Consider the following 15,691-nt stretch of genomic DNA (forward strand, 5'->3'; position numbering starts at 1 on the left):
CCAAAGTGCCACTGAGGCCAAGGTGGATGGTACCCAGGGCTCGTATACAAAGCACGAGGTTTTGCCTGTAATGCCTCTCTTTGGATCCCGGGGTCCAGCCCTGCAGAGCTTTGGTCATGCTACATTGCCTAAAGTTTTCCTGGCGGGGGGGTGCTATTACAGGTCCAAGGGAGTGGAATCCCGATAAAAAAGGGACCCGGTCCATGCATTGCTGTATATGTGACAGGCTGGACGGATCTCACCCAGAGCTAGAAAACAGCAATAGGCAACCAGTACAGGACTATACAGCCTCCTGCACACCGGGTGTCTTTAACCCCTTCAATGACAGCCTCTTCGTTCCCCCCCCCCCCCCAAACCTCTTCCTACCCAGGCCTATTTTCAGCGATGTCATACCTTGACAATTACGCGGTCATGCAACACTGTACACACATCACATTTTTATCATTTTTTTTTTTTTTCACACAAATAGAGCTTTTTTATGGGGGTCTTTAACCACTTCCCGACCAGCGCACGACGATGTACGTCGACAGAATGGCACGGGAAACATCCATCAATGCTGATATACTGGCGGCCTTATTTTTTTTCATCTCATTTCTTGAGGCCTAAAAATGCCAGGTCAGTTAAAAAGTACCCCCCCAAATGACCCCTTTTTGGAAAGTAGACAGTCAGAGGTATTAAGTAAGAGGCCCCTTCCCAGCCACTGTCATTAGTACAGTGACAGTGTATAGTATTGGCACTGATCACTGTATTAGTGGCAGTTAGTGAGTTCCCACCCAGCATCGGTGTCAGATTGCCCACCGCACTATTGCAGTTCCATTATAAGTCACTGATTGCCGCCATTAGTAGTATAAAGATAAATGTAAAATTCCAGTATTTATCCCACAGTTTATAAACGCTATAACTTTCACACAAGCCAATCAATATACATTTATTGGCATTTTTTTTTTATACCAAAGACGTAGCAGAATACATAATGGCCTAACTTTATGAAGACATTTTGTTTTTATTGGATATGTTTTTATAGGAGAAAGTAAACAACAAAGCGATCCTTACCTCTGTACAGAGCCCTTTGTTGATTGTCAAACCCAGAGCTCTGGGCTGTGATTGGACACAGCCGATCAGCAGGTCCTGGCCCATGGATCTTTTGGCCGGGATTTTGCTGACACTCCTGCTGTGTCAGTTCACAGGGGAGTAGGCAGGTGGGGGGGCTTGTGCGCCCAAAACTCAGAGGTGGGCAGCAACCTACAGCTATGTCGCTGTGCCTGTAGGAGCCCACCGCATTGCAGCACTGCGGCGGATTGTCAAGCCGTTAATATGGGTCCATTAAGCTGCAGTTTCAGGCAGGAGGAGAAAAACCTGAACAGCACTGGGCGGTGTAGTGGTTAGCACTCTCGCCTAGAAGTAAGAAGGGTCGCTGGTTCAAATCCCAACCACAACACTACCTGCCTGGAGTTTGCATGTTCTCCCTGTGCCTGTGTGGGTTTCCTCCGGGTACTCCGGTTTCCTCCCACACTCCAAAGACATGCAGGTAGGTTAATTGGCTTCTGTCCAAATTGGCCCTAATATATGAATGTGAGTTAGGGACCTTAGATTGTAAGCTCCTTGAGGGTAGGGACCAATGTGAATGTACAATGTATATGTAAAGTGCCGCGTAAATTGATAGGGCTATATAAGTACCAATTTGATATATATATCTATATCTATATCTATCTATCAGCAGAGGTCACAAGTGACCCCCGCCCCGCTCCTTCCCTCCCCTTACCCTCTCCTGACCTCCCTTTACCCTTCCCTCCCCTTACCCTTCCCCCCCCCTTCCCTCCCCTTACCCTACCCTTCCCTCCCCTTACCCTACCCTTCCCTCCCCTTACCCTTACCCTTCCCTCCCCCTTCCCTCCCCTTACCCTTCCCTCCCCTTACCCTTCCCTCCCCTTACCCTTACCCTTCCCTCCCCTTACCCTTACCCTTCCCTCCCCTTACCCTTACCCTTCCCTCCCCTTACCCTTACCCTTCCCTCCCCTTACCCTTACCCTTCCCTCCCCTTACCCTTACCCTTCCCTCCCCTTACCCTTACCCTTCCCTCCCCTTACCCTTACCTTACCCTTACCCTTACCTTACCCTTACCCTTCCCTCCCCTTACCCTTCCCTCCCCTTACCCTTCCCTCCCCTTACCCTTCCCTCCCCTTACCCTTCCCTCCCCTTACCCTTGCCTTACCCTTTACCTTCCCCTTCCCTCCCTTTACCTTCCCCCTTCCCTCCCCTTACCCTTTACCTTCCCCTTCCCTCCCCTTACCCTTTACCTTCCCCTTCCTTCCCCTTACCCTTTACCTTCCCCTTACCTTTTACCTTCCCTTCTGCTCAGACTCAGCATGGAATTTGTTCAGATTCTTTGCTGACGGAAGGGAGTCAAAGGCAATCAGAGGCAGCAGTGCCCTAGATGATCTGACACTGCAGACTTACAGCTATGAGAAGTGCCCGGGCACACTTGTATGCCAGGAAGTAGACTGCTCCTTTCAGGAAGAGTTGCAGAGAGTGTGAATTTTCAGGGCACAGCTTTGGCACAATTACCATTTCTATAATGTAGCAGATCTTCGCTATTGAGTTCAGGACCACTTTGTGGTCATTTATACCTTTTTTAGGTGACCACACGCTCTCTTTTATTTTTAGATGACAAGTCGGTTCTGCAGAACCTGAAGCGGATCCTGCACAAGGTGCGAGAGATGAGGGATCAGCGCCTGTCTCTGGAGCAGCAGCTGCGGGACACCATCCAGAAAGATGACATCACCACCTCCCTGGTCACCACCGACCGCTCCGAGATGAAGGTGAGGAACGCTTCGTCTGTTACAGAGGAACTGTCTGTGTGCCCAGAATTCTCCAGACTTACCCTTCCATTTATTTTCTAGTTTATGAAGTTGGCGGTCTGGTCTCCACTGGTGACAGTTTTTATTTATTTTTATTTTCGGATCCATTTATAGATGCAGGTCAGGGCTCCTCCGATCCTGCTATATAGATACCATAATATTGTCCTTTAGGGGTCACAGTGCTGCTCCTTTGTTACATACGATCAAAGAACGATCCATGGCCATTCAGTTCAGTCTTTAAAAAAAGCATCTTAACCACTTGAATCCTCAGATAGGAAAGTCCAGAGATATGCAATTAGCGGACCTCCAGAACTACAAGTCCCATGAGGCATAGCAAGACTCTGACAGCCACAAGCCTGACACCCAGAGGCGGAGGCATGATGGGACTTGTAGTTTTGCAACAGCTGGAGGTCCTCTGATTGGATATCCCTGGGATAGTCCATAGTTGATTTGGATTTAATGGGGGGAAATATCCTGAGCCCCAAAGAGATATCACATTGTTCCCTGGATATTGCCTGATAACGTTACTCTTTTTATATATTTTATTCTACTAGAAGTATATTGTATAAAAACCTTTTCTCCATGGTTCCTCTTTCCTCTTTCCTCCTTCTTCCTCTTTCCTCCTTCTTCCTCTTTCCTCCTTCTTCCTCTTTCCTCCTTCTTCCTCTTTCCTCCTTCCTCCTCTTTCCTCCTTCCTCCTCTTTCCTCCTTCCTCCTCTTTCCTCCTTCCTCCTCCTCCTTCTCCTTCCTCCTCCTCTTCTTCTCCTTCCTCCTCCTCCTCCTCCTCCTCCTCCTTCTTCTCCTTCCTCCTCCTCCTCCTTCTTCTCCTTCCTCCTCCTCCTCCTTCTTCTCCTTCCTCCTCCTCCTCCTTCTTCTCCTTCCTCCTCCTCCTCCTTCTTCTCCTTCCTCCTCCTCTTCTTCTCCTTCCTTCCTCCTCTTCTTCTCCTTCCTTCCTCCTCTTCTTCTTCCTTCTTCCTCCTCCTCCTTCTTCCTCCTCTTCCTCCTCCCTCCTTCCTCCTGTCATCATTTTAATACTACACTCAGGTCGGCGCCTCCCCCTCCCTGTTTCTTCCTTACGAGTCTTTCAGAGTTCTGGACACACTCTGAAGGGTGGCTGCCTTCCTTTTTTTAACCCATGGGGGGGAGAAGCAACCTGCAAGGCAAAGGCATAATGAGCTAGTATGCAATGGCATACTAGTTCATTATGAATAACTTGCCTGAGAACGAAGCCACCGAAGCGGTCCTCCGTCTTCATGTCTGCCGCTGCCATGGATCCCGGAGTGACTTCCGGGTCTCGCTGCTCCGGCGCTATGATTCGCCAGCGCAGCGATGACGTCACTCCCGCGCATGCGCGCGGGAGCCGACACTCGCGACATCTCGCTGCGGCCTGCCCAGTGCGCCTGCTCGCCGCTGTCTGTGGTGGCTCTTTTTTGGAAATATCTCCTAAATCGTATAGGTTTGGGAGATATTTCTTGGACCTACAGGTATGCCTTAATCTAGGCTTACCTGTAGGTCAAAGTGGTTTGTAAGGGTCTACAACCACTTTAACCACTTGCTTACTGGGCACTTAAACCCCCCCTCCTGCCCAGACCAATTTTTAGCTTTCAGCGCTGATGCACTTTGAATGACAATTGCGCGGTCATACAACACTGTACCCAAATGACATTTTTATCATTTTTTTTCCCACAAATAGAGCTTTCTTTTGGTGGTATTTAGTTACAGCTCGGAGTTTTATTTTTTGCTAAACAAACAAAAAAAAAAAAAAAAATCATGTTTAATAGTTTTGTTATAAAATTTTGCAAACAGGTCATTTTTCTCCTTCATTGAAATGCGCTGATGAGGCGGCACTGATAGGCTGCACTGGTGGGCAAAGATGGGCACAGATAAGATGGCACTGGGTGGCACGGATGGGTGGCACTAAGAGGCACTGATGGGTACCACTGATAGATGGGACTGATGGGCACTGATAGGTGGCACTGATGGGCATGGATATGTGGCACTGGGGTGCAGCACTATTGTTGAGGCAGATTGTGGGCACTGATGGGTGGCACTTTTTTAATATTTAGGTGGCACTGGCAGGGGGCAGGTGGGCACTGATGAGCTGGCCGTGATCGGGACTGAAGTCCCTCTTACGGCCGCCGGTGATGGGCTTTTTTTTTTTTTCTCGCGTTGTCAGCGCGAGGAGGAAAGATAGCCAATTACCGGCTCTGTTGTGTCACATGATCAGCTGTCATTGGCTGACAGCTGATCACGTGGTAAGGGGTCGGGATCGACTCCTTGCTCCGATCTGTGATCAGGCGAGTCTCATAGACTCGCTGATCACAGAGCACACTGCGCGCGCCCCTCAGGGGGCACGCAGGCCGCTCGTGCACGGGACGACGTCAATAGATGTAGTCCCGGAAAACCAGGTCCGCGCTGTAGCCGTCATTTGGCTATAGCGCGGATCTCTAGTGGTTAATACCCCTTTCTTTTCCGAACACCCTACCTATAGATACATCGGCATCCAGCTATTCCAGCCACGGACTATACCCCTAAGGATTACTCCGTTGGAGTGGCAGATAAACGCCAACTATGCATTTTTTTTTTTAATTTTTTTTTTTTATCTGAGGTGAAACTATTTTTCTAGCTTTCCTTGGATGTCTCATGGAAGATGAGTTTTCTGACCAGGCAACCTCCTTATCCTGGTACCTTCCTTTCAGTGTTTTCCAAGGGATGGGAGTGTAAGGCCGCGTACACATGGGCGGATTGTCTGTCCAACTTAGTCCGCTGAACCGTGTTTCAGCGGACAATCCGCTCGTGTGTGGGCTTCAGCGGACAGTCTGACGAACAAAGTCTTACGGAATTTCCGTAAGACAGTCCGTCCAAACTTGGTTTCAGCGGACAGTCCGCTCGTGTGTAGGCAAGTTGGACGGACTAAGTATGGCGCATGCTCAGAAAGGGTTTACACGGCCGAAGGTTGCATTGCAGTGTATAGGACGTTGTTTTTCTAGTCCCGTCGTACGTGCTGTACACGTCATCGCGCACGCTTTCAGCGGACTGTCTGTTCATCGTGTGTGGTCAAGTCCGTTCATTCAAATTTTGAACGGACTGTCTGTCGGATTGTCTGACGAACTTAGTTGGGCAGACAATCCGCCCGTGTGTACGCGGCCTAAGACTCGGCTCTCCTCGTATGGTCCGCCCGGCCTCCCCTCGTAGACCCGTGTGAACAGGTTAATGTTATGTTGGCTATTTCCCATATTGCAGAAGATTTGGGTTTGGCTTCTGGAGTTGGTCCTTCTGGTAGTCCTGTTCCAGGTGGTTCCTGGTCTCTCTTTGGTTCTATCGGTGGATGTTACCCAGCTCTTAGCTGGACTGCTGTTGGGCATCCTGACTGTTTCTGAATTTCGGTGTCTCTCGGTGGACTTTTAGGATTTTTGTACTTGCCGTAGAATGTAGTCTAAGGGATACAGGTCCTGCTCCTTTTGTGGGGTCTTTTTAGGTCCTGTTAATACTGCTTGCTCACAGAATGAGGCATGCTAGGTATAGGAGGGGTTATACAGGGGCTGGCTTACATCTTTTCTGTTTGTCGGCGTTCCAACCTCCTGTAGCCAGCAGTATAACCCAACTGTGGGCTCCTTGAGGGTAGGGACCGATGTGAGTGTGCAATGTACAGGGATCGGGACAAGTGTAGACACTCGGGTTGAACTCAATGGACTGGTGTCTGTTCAACCTTACTAACTATGTAACTATGTTTTGAATACCTGTGTCCTTCAATGGACTAGAAGAAATACATTCTATGGTAAGTACAAAAATCTTACTATTTTATTTTATAACACAATCTATTGAATCTGCTATAAGTTGTACTGTAACTCAACCTCAAAGAGCTTACCTCACCAGACTTGGATGTGTCCCGTCCCCCATACGGCCACTTAATGTCTGTATGGGGGACTAAACACATCCAAGTCTGGTGAGGTAAGCTCTTTGAGGTTGAGTTGTGCTGCCGGGTCCAGTTCTAACGCGTTTCTGCTGAATCTGCTTCTTGTAGAAACTCTTTGCAGAGCAGCTGAAGAAGTACGATCAATTAAAAGTTTACATTGACCAGAACTTGTCGGCCCAAGAGAACATCCTAAAAGCTCTGACCGAAGCCAATGTGAAGTACGCGCCGATACGGAAAATCCTTACCGACTCTGAACAGAAGTGAGTTCACTATCGATGTTCTTGTTACTGTTGAATATATTTGTGTTGTGATGGTCATGTGGGGGTCAAATAGCCAATTGGGTAACAGGATATCGAGCACAGGTCTTCAACCTCTTCTTTGTAGACTTGCCAATATAGCCATATAGTTAGTGGGCTTTCTCTATGGTATGTGGGTAATTCCACAAGTTTGGGTACACTGTAATTCTTGGTTTTCCAAACTTCAGCCATTTTCAAATATTGCCTCCTTTCCCTGTCCAGAAGCCATGTTTAGCCTTGCCGTCCCCCCCCCCCCTACTGTCAGGAGCCCAGCACCCCCCGCCCCCCCCCCCTACTGTCAGGCGCCCAGCCTCCCCCGTCAGGCGCCCAGCCTCCCCCGTCAGGCGCCCAGCCTCCCCCGTCAGGCGCCCAGCCTTGCCCCCCCCCCCCCATCACAGGCCCTGCCACCCCGTCATCTCACCAGGCTTTTTAGAGGTGCTAGACGTTTCCTACACTGAGGCAACTTCAAGTGGTTATAAAGCCTAAACATTTTTTTACCTTAAAGGGGTTGTAAAGGTAAATGTTTTTTCACCTTAATCCATTCTATGCATTAAGGTGAAAAAACATCTGACAGTGCCTGCGCCCCCAGCCCCCCTGTTTTACTTGCCTCACCCCTTGAAATCCCGCGCTCGTCCCCGACTTCCTCTTCACGACTGGCCGCTGATTGGCTGGAGTGGATGGATGGAAAGCAGCGCAGCCATTGGCTTGCGCTGCTGTCAATCGCATCCACTGACGCGGAGCACTGGGGGGGCGGGGCCATGTGATACAGCGAGCCGCTATAGCCGCCGGCTGTATCACGGGAGCGCGCCCGCAGGTGCTTCTCACCATGCGAGGGAGCTCGCATGAACGTGAAAAGCACCTGTGGGAGGAAGCAGAGACAGCCGCCGAGGGACCCCAGAAGAGGAGGTTCGGGGCCACTCTGTGCAAAATGAGCTGCACAGTGGAGGTAAGTATAAGATGTTTGTTTTAAAAAAAAAAAAAAAATTTAACTTTACAATCCCTTTAATGTATTCCTTGCATTGAGTTAAAAAAATGTTTATCTAGTTAGGTGCTCAACCTGTGGCTCTCCAGCTGTGGAACTACAAGTCCCATGAGGCATAGCAAGACTCCGACAGCCACAAGCCTGACACCCAGAGGCAGAGGCATGATGGGACTTGTAGTTTTGCAACAGCTGGAGAGCCACAGGTTGAGCACCCAATAAGCTAAACATCGGACTTGCATGAGCCCTCATTCGATCCAGTGATGTGCCCTCTTCTGCAGTGGCTCTCTCCCCTCACTGGTCTCACGGGCTTTGCTGGGACAGCAGGAGCCATTGGCTCCCTCTATCGTCACTGGTTTTAATTGACAGCAGAGTGACTCCCCGTTTTTCCGTCTTTAGAGACGGACCACACCGTTTGGGAGCCAGCCCGCATGAGTGCCCTTTATAGGAAGTGACTTCCTATGGTGGCGCTCGCCAGAAAGGAGGAGCCAGAAGAGGCGGCAGGAGACCTAAAAAGAGGGAGGTTTGGGGTCGCTCTAAGCAATTCCTTTACACAGAGCAGATGCATATAAACCTGTTTTGTTATTTAACCACTTGAGACCCGCACTATGTCTATTGATGTCATGGGCTTTCAGTGGTTATATCTAAATGGTGCCGGAGTCCACAGACATCATTCAGATATTGCCGTTTTCAGCTGGCGATTCCCTGCACCATAAGAACTATCATAGCGGCTGTTCCGCCGCTTGATCGTTCTTACGGGCGGCGGGAGGGGACGCCCCCTCCCACCGCCCTCCGCTGCTTCTACCGACTCACCGTTTCCATCGGTGAGTCGGTCACAGGATCCGCCGGCCCCAGCATGTGATCATAGAGATTTCCGGCGGACTAGATTGTCCCCGGAGTCTCTATGATCGTTCGGAGGCCGGGCGCAATGTCATGACGTCACGCCCGGCCTCGGTATTCAAATTAACGGCGCCGATCTGGCTAGGAAGCCAGGATCGTTTTTTTTTTTTTTTTTTTTTTTTTTTTTTTTATTCTTCCCAGCCTAGAGGTGAGATATGGGGTCTTATTGACCCCATATTTCACTGTAAATAGGTCCGATCGTGCAATATTCCTATTACAAGGGATGTTTACATTCCTTGTAATAGGAATAAAAGTCATACATTTTAATTTTTTTTTTAAGTGTAAAACTAAAAAAATAAAAATAAAATTAACAATAAAAAAAAAGAAAATAAATTTTAAAGCGCCCCTGTCCCCGTGAGCTCGCACACAGAAGCGAACGCATACGTAAGTCCCGCCCACATATGAAAAGGTGTCCAAACCACATGTGAGGTATCGCCGCGAACGTTGGAGCGAGAGCAATAATTCTAGCCCTAGAGCTCCTCTGTAACCCAAAACATGTAACCAGTAAAAAATTTTAAAGCGTCGCCTATGGGGATTTTTAAATACCAAAGTTTGGCGCCATTCCACGAGCGTGTGCAATTTTGAAGCGTGACATGTTGGGTATCTATTTACTCGGCGTATCCTCCTCTTTCACATTATGCAAAAAAATTGGGCTAACTTTACTGTTTTTTTTAAGCATGAAACTGTTTTTTTTCTGAAAAAAACTCGTTTGAAAAATTGCTGCGCAAATACCGTGCGAGATAAAAAGTTGCAATGACCGCCATTATATAATGTTTGGGGGTTCTATGTAATTTTCTGGCAAATTAATTAGGAATTTACATGTAGGAGAGAAATGTCAATTGGCCTGGGTCTGAAGTGGTTAAAAAAAAATTAATAATTTACAATCATTTTCAAAGTATGCTGTGTTGCCTTTAGCCGCTTGCCCACTGGAAGATTTACAACCCCCCCCCCCCCCCCCTTTTCATGACCAGGGCACATGACACAGGACACTCTTGAGGCTTTGAGAGAGCAGTGTAGCGCACAGAGCAGCTATGCCCATCCCCCCCCACCTGCCCATTCACAGAAGCCTTTGTATTTTGTGAATGAGTTCACATTATACAAAGGCTTCTGTGAGTGGGCAGAAGGAGGGGTGGTGCAGGCATAGCCATCTGCGACTCTGCTCTTAAAGGAACGGAGACCCACAATGAGCAGCATCTTTAAGGCTAGGCAGCTCGTTAGAACAAACTCGTGATATGCCTGCAGGTTTTTTAAAAGTAGCTGAATTTCTGGAATTCCGCTTTAAACTTTAGCTGGATATTTAGTTTGAGGCAAAGTTCTTACCTCACTTTACTGATGGTGTTCTTTTAGTTTGGAACTGTCTTGTCTTATAGTGATCATGTTTTGGTTTATTTGTGTCCTCTAAAGTCCCATTATCTTTAACCACTTGCTTACTGGGCACTTAAACCCCCCTCCTGCCCAGACCAATTTTCAGCTTTCGGTGCTCTCACACTTTGAATGACAATTACTCAGTCATGCAACACTGTACCCAAATGAATTTTTTTTGTCCTTTTTTCCCCACAAATAGAGCTTTCTTTTGGGGGTATTTGATCACCTCTGGGGTTTTTATTTTTTGCGCTATAAATGAAAAAACACCGAAAATTATGCAAATTATTAATTTTTCTTCAAAAATTTTGGCCACAATTTATACTGCTACATGTCTTTGGTAAAAATAACCCAAATTAGTGGATATTATTTGGTCTTTGTGAAAGTTAGAGAGTCTACAAGCTGTGGTGCGAATCGCACAAAATTGATCACATCTGATGTACTGGTGGCCGATCTCGCTTCTTGTGACCCGAACAAGCCAGGAAAGTACAAATTCCCCCCAAATGACCCCTTTTTGGAAAGTAGACATTCCAAGGTATTTAGTAAGAGGCATAGTGAGCTTTTTGATGTTGTCATTTTTTTCCCCCACAATTCTTTGCAAAAAGATTTTTTCTTTTTTTTCTTCTTTTTTAAATTTTTTTCCACAAAATTGTCATTGTAATAGCTTATTTCTCTCACATGGCATGTGTATACCACAAATGACACCCCCAAACAAATTCTGCTAGTCCTCCTGAGTATTACAATACCACATGTGTGGGACTTTTTCACAGCCTGGCCACATAGAGAGGCCCAACATGCAGGGAGTGCCATCACGTGTTCTAGGAACATAAATTACACATCTAACTTGTTGACTACCTATTGCACGTTTGAAGGCCCTGGAGCACCAGGACAATGACACGTGGCACTGATGACAGGTGGCACTAATACGTGGCACTGATGACAGGTGGCACTAATACGTGGCACTGATGACAGGTGGCACTAATACGTGGCACTGATGACAGGTGGCACTAATACGTGGCACTGATGACAGGTGGCACTAATACGTGGCACTGATGACAGGTGGCACTAATACGTGGCACTGATGACAGGTGGCACTAATACGTGGCACTGATGACAGGTGGCACTGTTGACGGGTGGCACTGTTGACGGGTGGCCCTGATACGTGGCACTGTTGACGGGTGGCCCTGATACGTGGCACTGTTGACGGGTGGCCCTGATACGTGGCACTGTTGACGGGTGGCCCTGATACGTGGCACTGTTGACGGGTGGCCCTGATACGTGGCACTGTTGACGGGTGGCCCTGATACGTGGCACTGTTGACGGGTGGCCCTGATACGTGGCACTGTTGACGGGTGGCCCTGATACGTGGCACTGTTGACGGGTGGCCCTGATACGTGGCCCTGTTGACGGGTGGCCCTGATACGTGGCCCTGTTGACGGGTGGCCCTGATACGTGGCCCTGTTGACGGGTGGCCCTGATACGTGGCCCTGTTGACGGGTGGCCCTGATACGTGGCCCTGTTGACGGGTGGCCCTGATACGTGGCCCTGTTGACGGGTGGCCCTGATACGTGGCCCTGTTGACAGGTGGCCCTGATAGGTGGCACTGGGGACAGGTGGCACTGGGGACAGGTGGCCCTGATAGGTGGCACTGGGGACAGGTGGCCCTGATAGGTGGCACTGGGGACAGGTGGCCCTGATAGGTGGCACTGGGGACAGGTGGCACTTTTTTTTTTTTTTTCTTACGGCCGCTGCAGCCGTTCATCTCTTCCCTCTCACACGCTGTCTGTGTGAGGAGGGAGAGCGGCGCTGAGAGATGATCTCATATGTTTACTTATGAGATCATCTCTCATTGGATAGGCCGATCTCGCTGTAAACGGCTGCTGTGATTGGCCGTTTACAGCGATCTGTGACTGGCTGTGTCCGAGGGACACGGCAAACACAGAACTTCCCCGATGCACGCTCCCGGGAGCGCGCATTGCGGAAGTAAACAGGACGACGTCCAGGGACGTCCCGGGAGATGGCGTCTGCTCTGTAGCCGTCTTTCAGCTATAGGGCGGACACGAAGCGGTTATTGATGTGTTTTGTAATAGACGAGGAATAGGGATGTGGTACCATAGATCTTCAATCGGTCCACCATGTACTATTGGGGAACATTCTGGTGTATCGGGTTCTACTGTTGACCCCAAACAGTTACTGCTTAAAATAAGTTGAAATTGACTTCTTGAATTGTATATATGTGTTCAGTCCTTTTTTTTCCTCTTGTCCTTTTTTAGGTGGAATCACACCGTACAGACACTCATCTCTTCCTATGAGGCCTACGAGGACCTGATGAAGAAGTCTCAGGAAGGGAAGGACTTTTATGCCGATTTAGAAGGCAAAGTTGCCAAACTTCTGGAAAAAACTCGAGCCGCCTTCGAGGCCTCACAATCCAGCCGGCAGGCCATCTTGGAACGGTACTTGTTAGTTCTCTGTGTATTGTGAACCTGATATTTAAAGCGGCGTTCCACCCAAAAATGGAACTTCCGATGTCCGGATTCCTCCCCCAACCCCCCGCCCCCCTCTGGTGTCACATTTGGCACCTTTCGGGGGGAGCAGATACCTGTCTAATCCAGGTATGTGCTCCCACTTCCAGCGGAAGATTGCCGCAGAATCTACGCCATGTCCGGCCCCTCCTCTTCAGCACTAGTCGTGTCGTTCCCCCCCCCCCACCCCCCCCGCTGTCTTCTGGGAGACGCACAGTTCCCAGAACACAGTAGGGACCACTCAGAACGCACAGTGTGACTGGCGCATGCATGGTAGGGAGCCAGGCTGTGAAGCCACAAGGCTTCACCTCCTGATTCCCTTACTAGCGATGCCGGCGCCTCCACCCAGAGCTGAGGGACGGGTCGGCTTCTGGTGCCGACATCGTGAGCTCTCCGGACAGGTAAGTGTCCTTATTTTAAAAGTCAGCAGCTACAGTAATTGTAGCTGCTGACTTTTTTTAATTTTTATTTATTTTTTATTTTAATTTTTTTTAGGCGGAACTCCGCTTTTAAGGGTTTATCCTGCATGGCTCCTATGCTTAGAAGGCAGCCGTTGCTGTACTACCAGAAGCGATGATTGTTCACAGGTACCTTGCAGCATCACAGAACTAGTAGTAGCCTTGGGAGATGGGAAGCCGTCCGCAGCCTCCGCCCATGGTTGGCAGCCAATGTAGGAGTGTCAGTTGCTTACGTAATTTTGCTCTAGAGTTGTCACTGACTTGGAAATAGTATTCCAGCAGTAAAGTTTTACTGCTTTCCAGGAAACGCTGAAATGCAGCAAGTTTACCTCCCTTCTCTCTTCTTTTTTTTTTTTTAATTTTTTTTTTTTTAATTTTTTTTTTTTTTTTCGGGGCTAGTTCACACCATAGAAACAGTCCGGATGCATTCCAGATGCTTTTGATGCGTTCCAGTGTGCTTTTCCCCCCCTCCTTTTTTTTTTTTTTTTTTTTTGGTCCTAACCTTAATAAGGACGTGTGTTCCATGTGCATGTGCATGTGGTGTGAACTGGCCCCCTTATACTCCGATGTGCTCAAAAGTTTTCACCCCCCCCTGGCAGAAACTGTGAAATTGTGACATTTGATATTGAAAATCTGACTGACCATGCCCAAAAACTGTCGCTTATTTAAGGATGATATGAAGCCATTTATTATCGCATAAGTTGTTTGGCTCCTTTTTTATATTCTAAACTTGGGAAAAGGGGGGTATTTGGGATTTTTCAGGTGCTTTGCATTAAATGACACTAAATTCATTTATTTAAACATTCTAAAACTGTTTTTTTAATTATAATAACAGAAATGAAAAGCCACCCCCCCCCTGAAATGTTTGGCCTTAAAGGTAAAGACCCACAAGGTGACACGCACACAGGTTACAAGGGCTATTAAAGGTTCATTTCCCACATCTCTGGCTTTTTAACCAGTTGAAGATCGGGCACTTCAAGGACTTTTTGCTTACATGTGAAACATTTTTTTTTTTTGCTAGAAAATTAGTTGGGGAAATAAATATATATATAATGTGTGTGTGTGTATATATATATATATATATATATATATATAATTATGTGTGTGTGTATGTGTGTGTGTGTGTGTGTGTGTGTGTGTGTATATATATATATATATATATATATATATATATATATATATATATATATATATATATATACACACACATACACACACATACACACACATACACACACATACACACACACATATACGTACATACATATACGTACGTACGTGTGTATTCTTTAATACAGAGGCCCTAGTCTAGAGAACAAATTGTTTTTAAGGAGCACAATACGACATGAACAAAAATGAGCTGCATGGTCAAGGTAATTTCTGTTATTAGGATTTAAAAAGGAGCCAAACAATTTATATGATCGATATCCATAAATAAGATTTTTTTTTTTTTTTTTTTTTGGCATGATCAGTCAGATTTCCAATATTAATGCCAACATTTTACGATTTCTGCCAGGGGGAGCAAACGTTTGAGAATAACTGTATGTAATTCATTGTAGCTAGTAGGCTTATGCACGCTTCTGTGCAACTTTTCTATCCTGGATTTGTCAGCACAGTCCCGTATCCAAGCCCTGAGTTCTGGGCCATGCCTAGACATCACAGCATCAACCCCCCACATATTCTGAGGCAGGGTCTGGATGGGACCAGCCTGTAAAGTAGGCATGATTTAGGTGCACCCACCTATAAAGTAGGTGTGATTTGGGTGCACCCACCTGTAAAGTAGGCATGATTACCCATCTGTAAAGTAGGCATGATTTAGGTGCACCCACCTATAAAGTAGATGTGATTTGGGTGCACCCACCTGTAAAGTAGGCATGATTTAGGTGCACCCACCTGTAAAATAGGCATGATTACCCACCTGTAAAGTAGGCATGATTTAGGTGCACCCACCTGTAAAGTAGGCGTGTGAAGTAATTGATTACAATAAATATTATTCGAGAGGTGGTTACAGATTCCCTTCATCTATTGCCACCTATGTGTTAACTCGTCTATTCCTATAGTTAGCTAGTCTATTAAAACGCTGATCACATGTTAATGTTGATATCACTATAATGCAAGGTTAGCTATGAAACCAAGCACACTGCTTAATAAAACAAAGTCTTATTTATTTCCCAAGGAAATAGGAAAACGCTAACATGAAAATACTAAAAGATATTACAAAGCATATAACACCAGAACATATAATACAAGAATATCAAAGATCCTTATTACCATGCTTTCCTCACAGATTTTGTTTCATCAGCTAGGCTCAGATGGCAAAAGAGCCATGAGGCTCAGAATCGTCGAAAGCCATGAGGCTCAGAACCATCAGGCAAGAGCCATGAGCGAAAAGGGGGGAAT

At 47.3% G+C, this 15,691-nt stretch overlaps 1 protein-coding gene across 1 annotated transcript in view; it reads left to right on the top strand.

Moving 5' to 3' along the window:
- The window catches only part of PTPN23 (protein tyrosine phosphatase non-receptor type 23), a 60,915-nt gene that overhangs the window by 31,522 nt on the left and 13,702 nt on the right, over positions 1-15,691 (top strand). The window contains exons 15-17 of the mRNA XM_077493566.1: positions 2,665-2,819; positions 6,883-7,034; positions 12,585-12,764. Of these exons, the coding sequence (XP_077349692.1) occupies positions 2,665-2,819; positions 6,883-7,034; positions 12,585-12,764 (487 nt within the window). The remainder of the gene's footprint in view (positions 1-2,664; positions 2,820-6,882; positions 7,035-12,584; positions 12,765-15,691) is intronic.

Source organism: Lithobates pipiens, unplaced genomic scaffold, assembly GCF_037356315.1.
Source record: "Lithobates pipiens isolate NorthernLeopardFrog02 unplaced genomic scaffold, aLitPip1_a1.2 Scaffold_19, whole genome shotgun sequence".
NCBI lineage: Eukaryota > Metazoa > Chordata > Amphibia > Anura > Ranidae > Lithobates > Lithobates pipiens.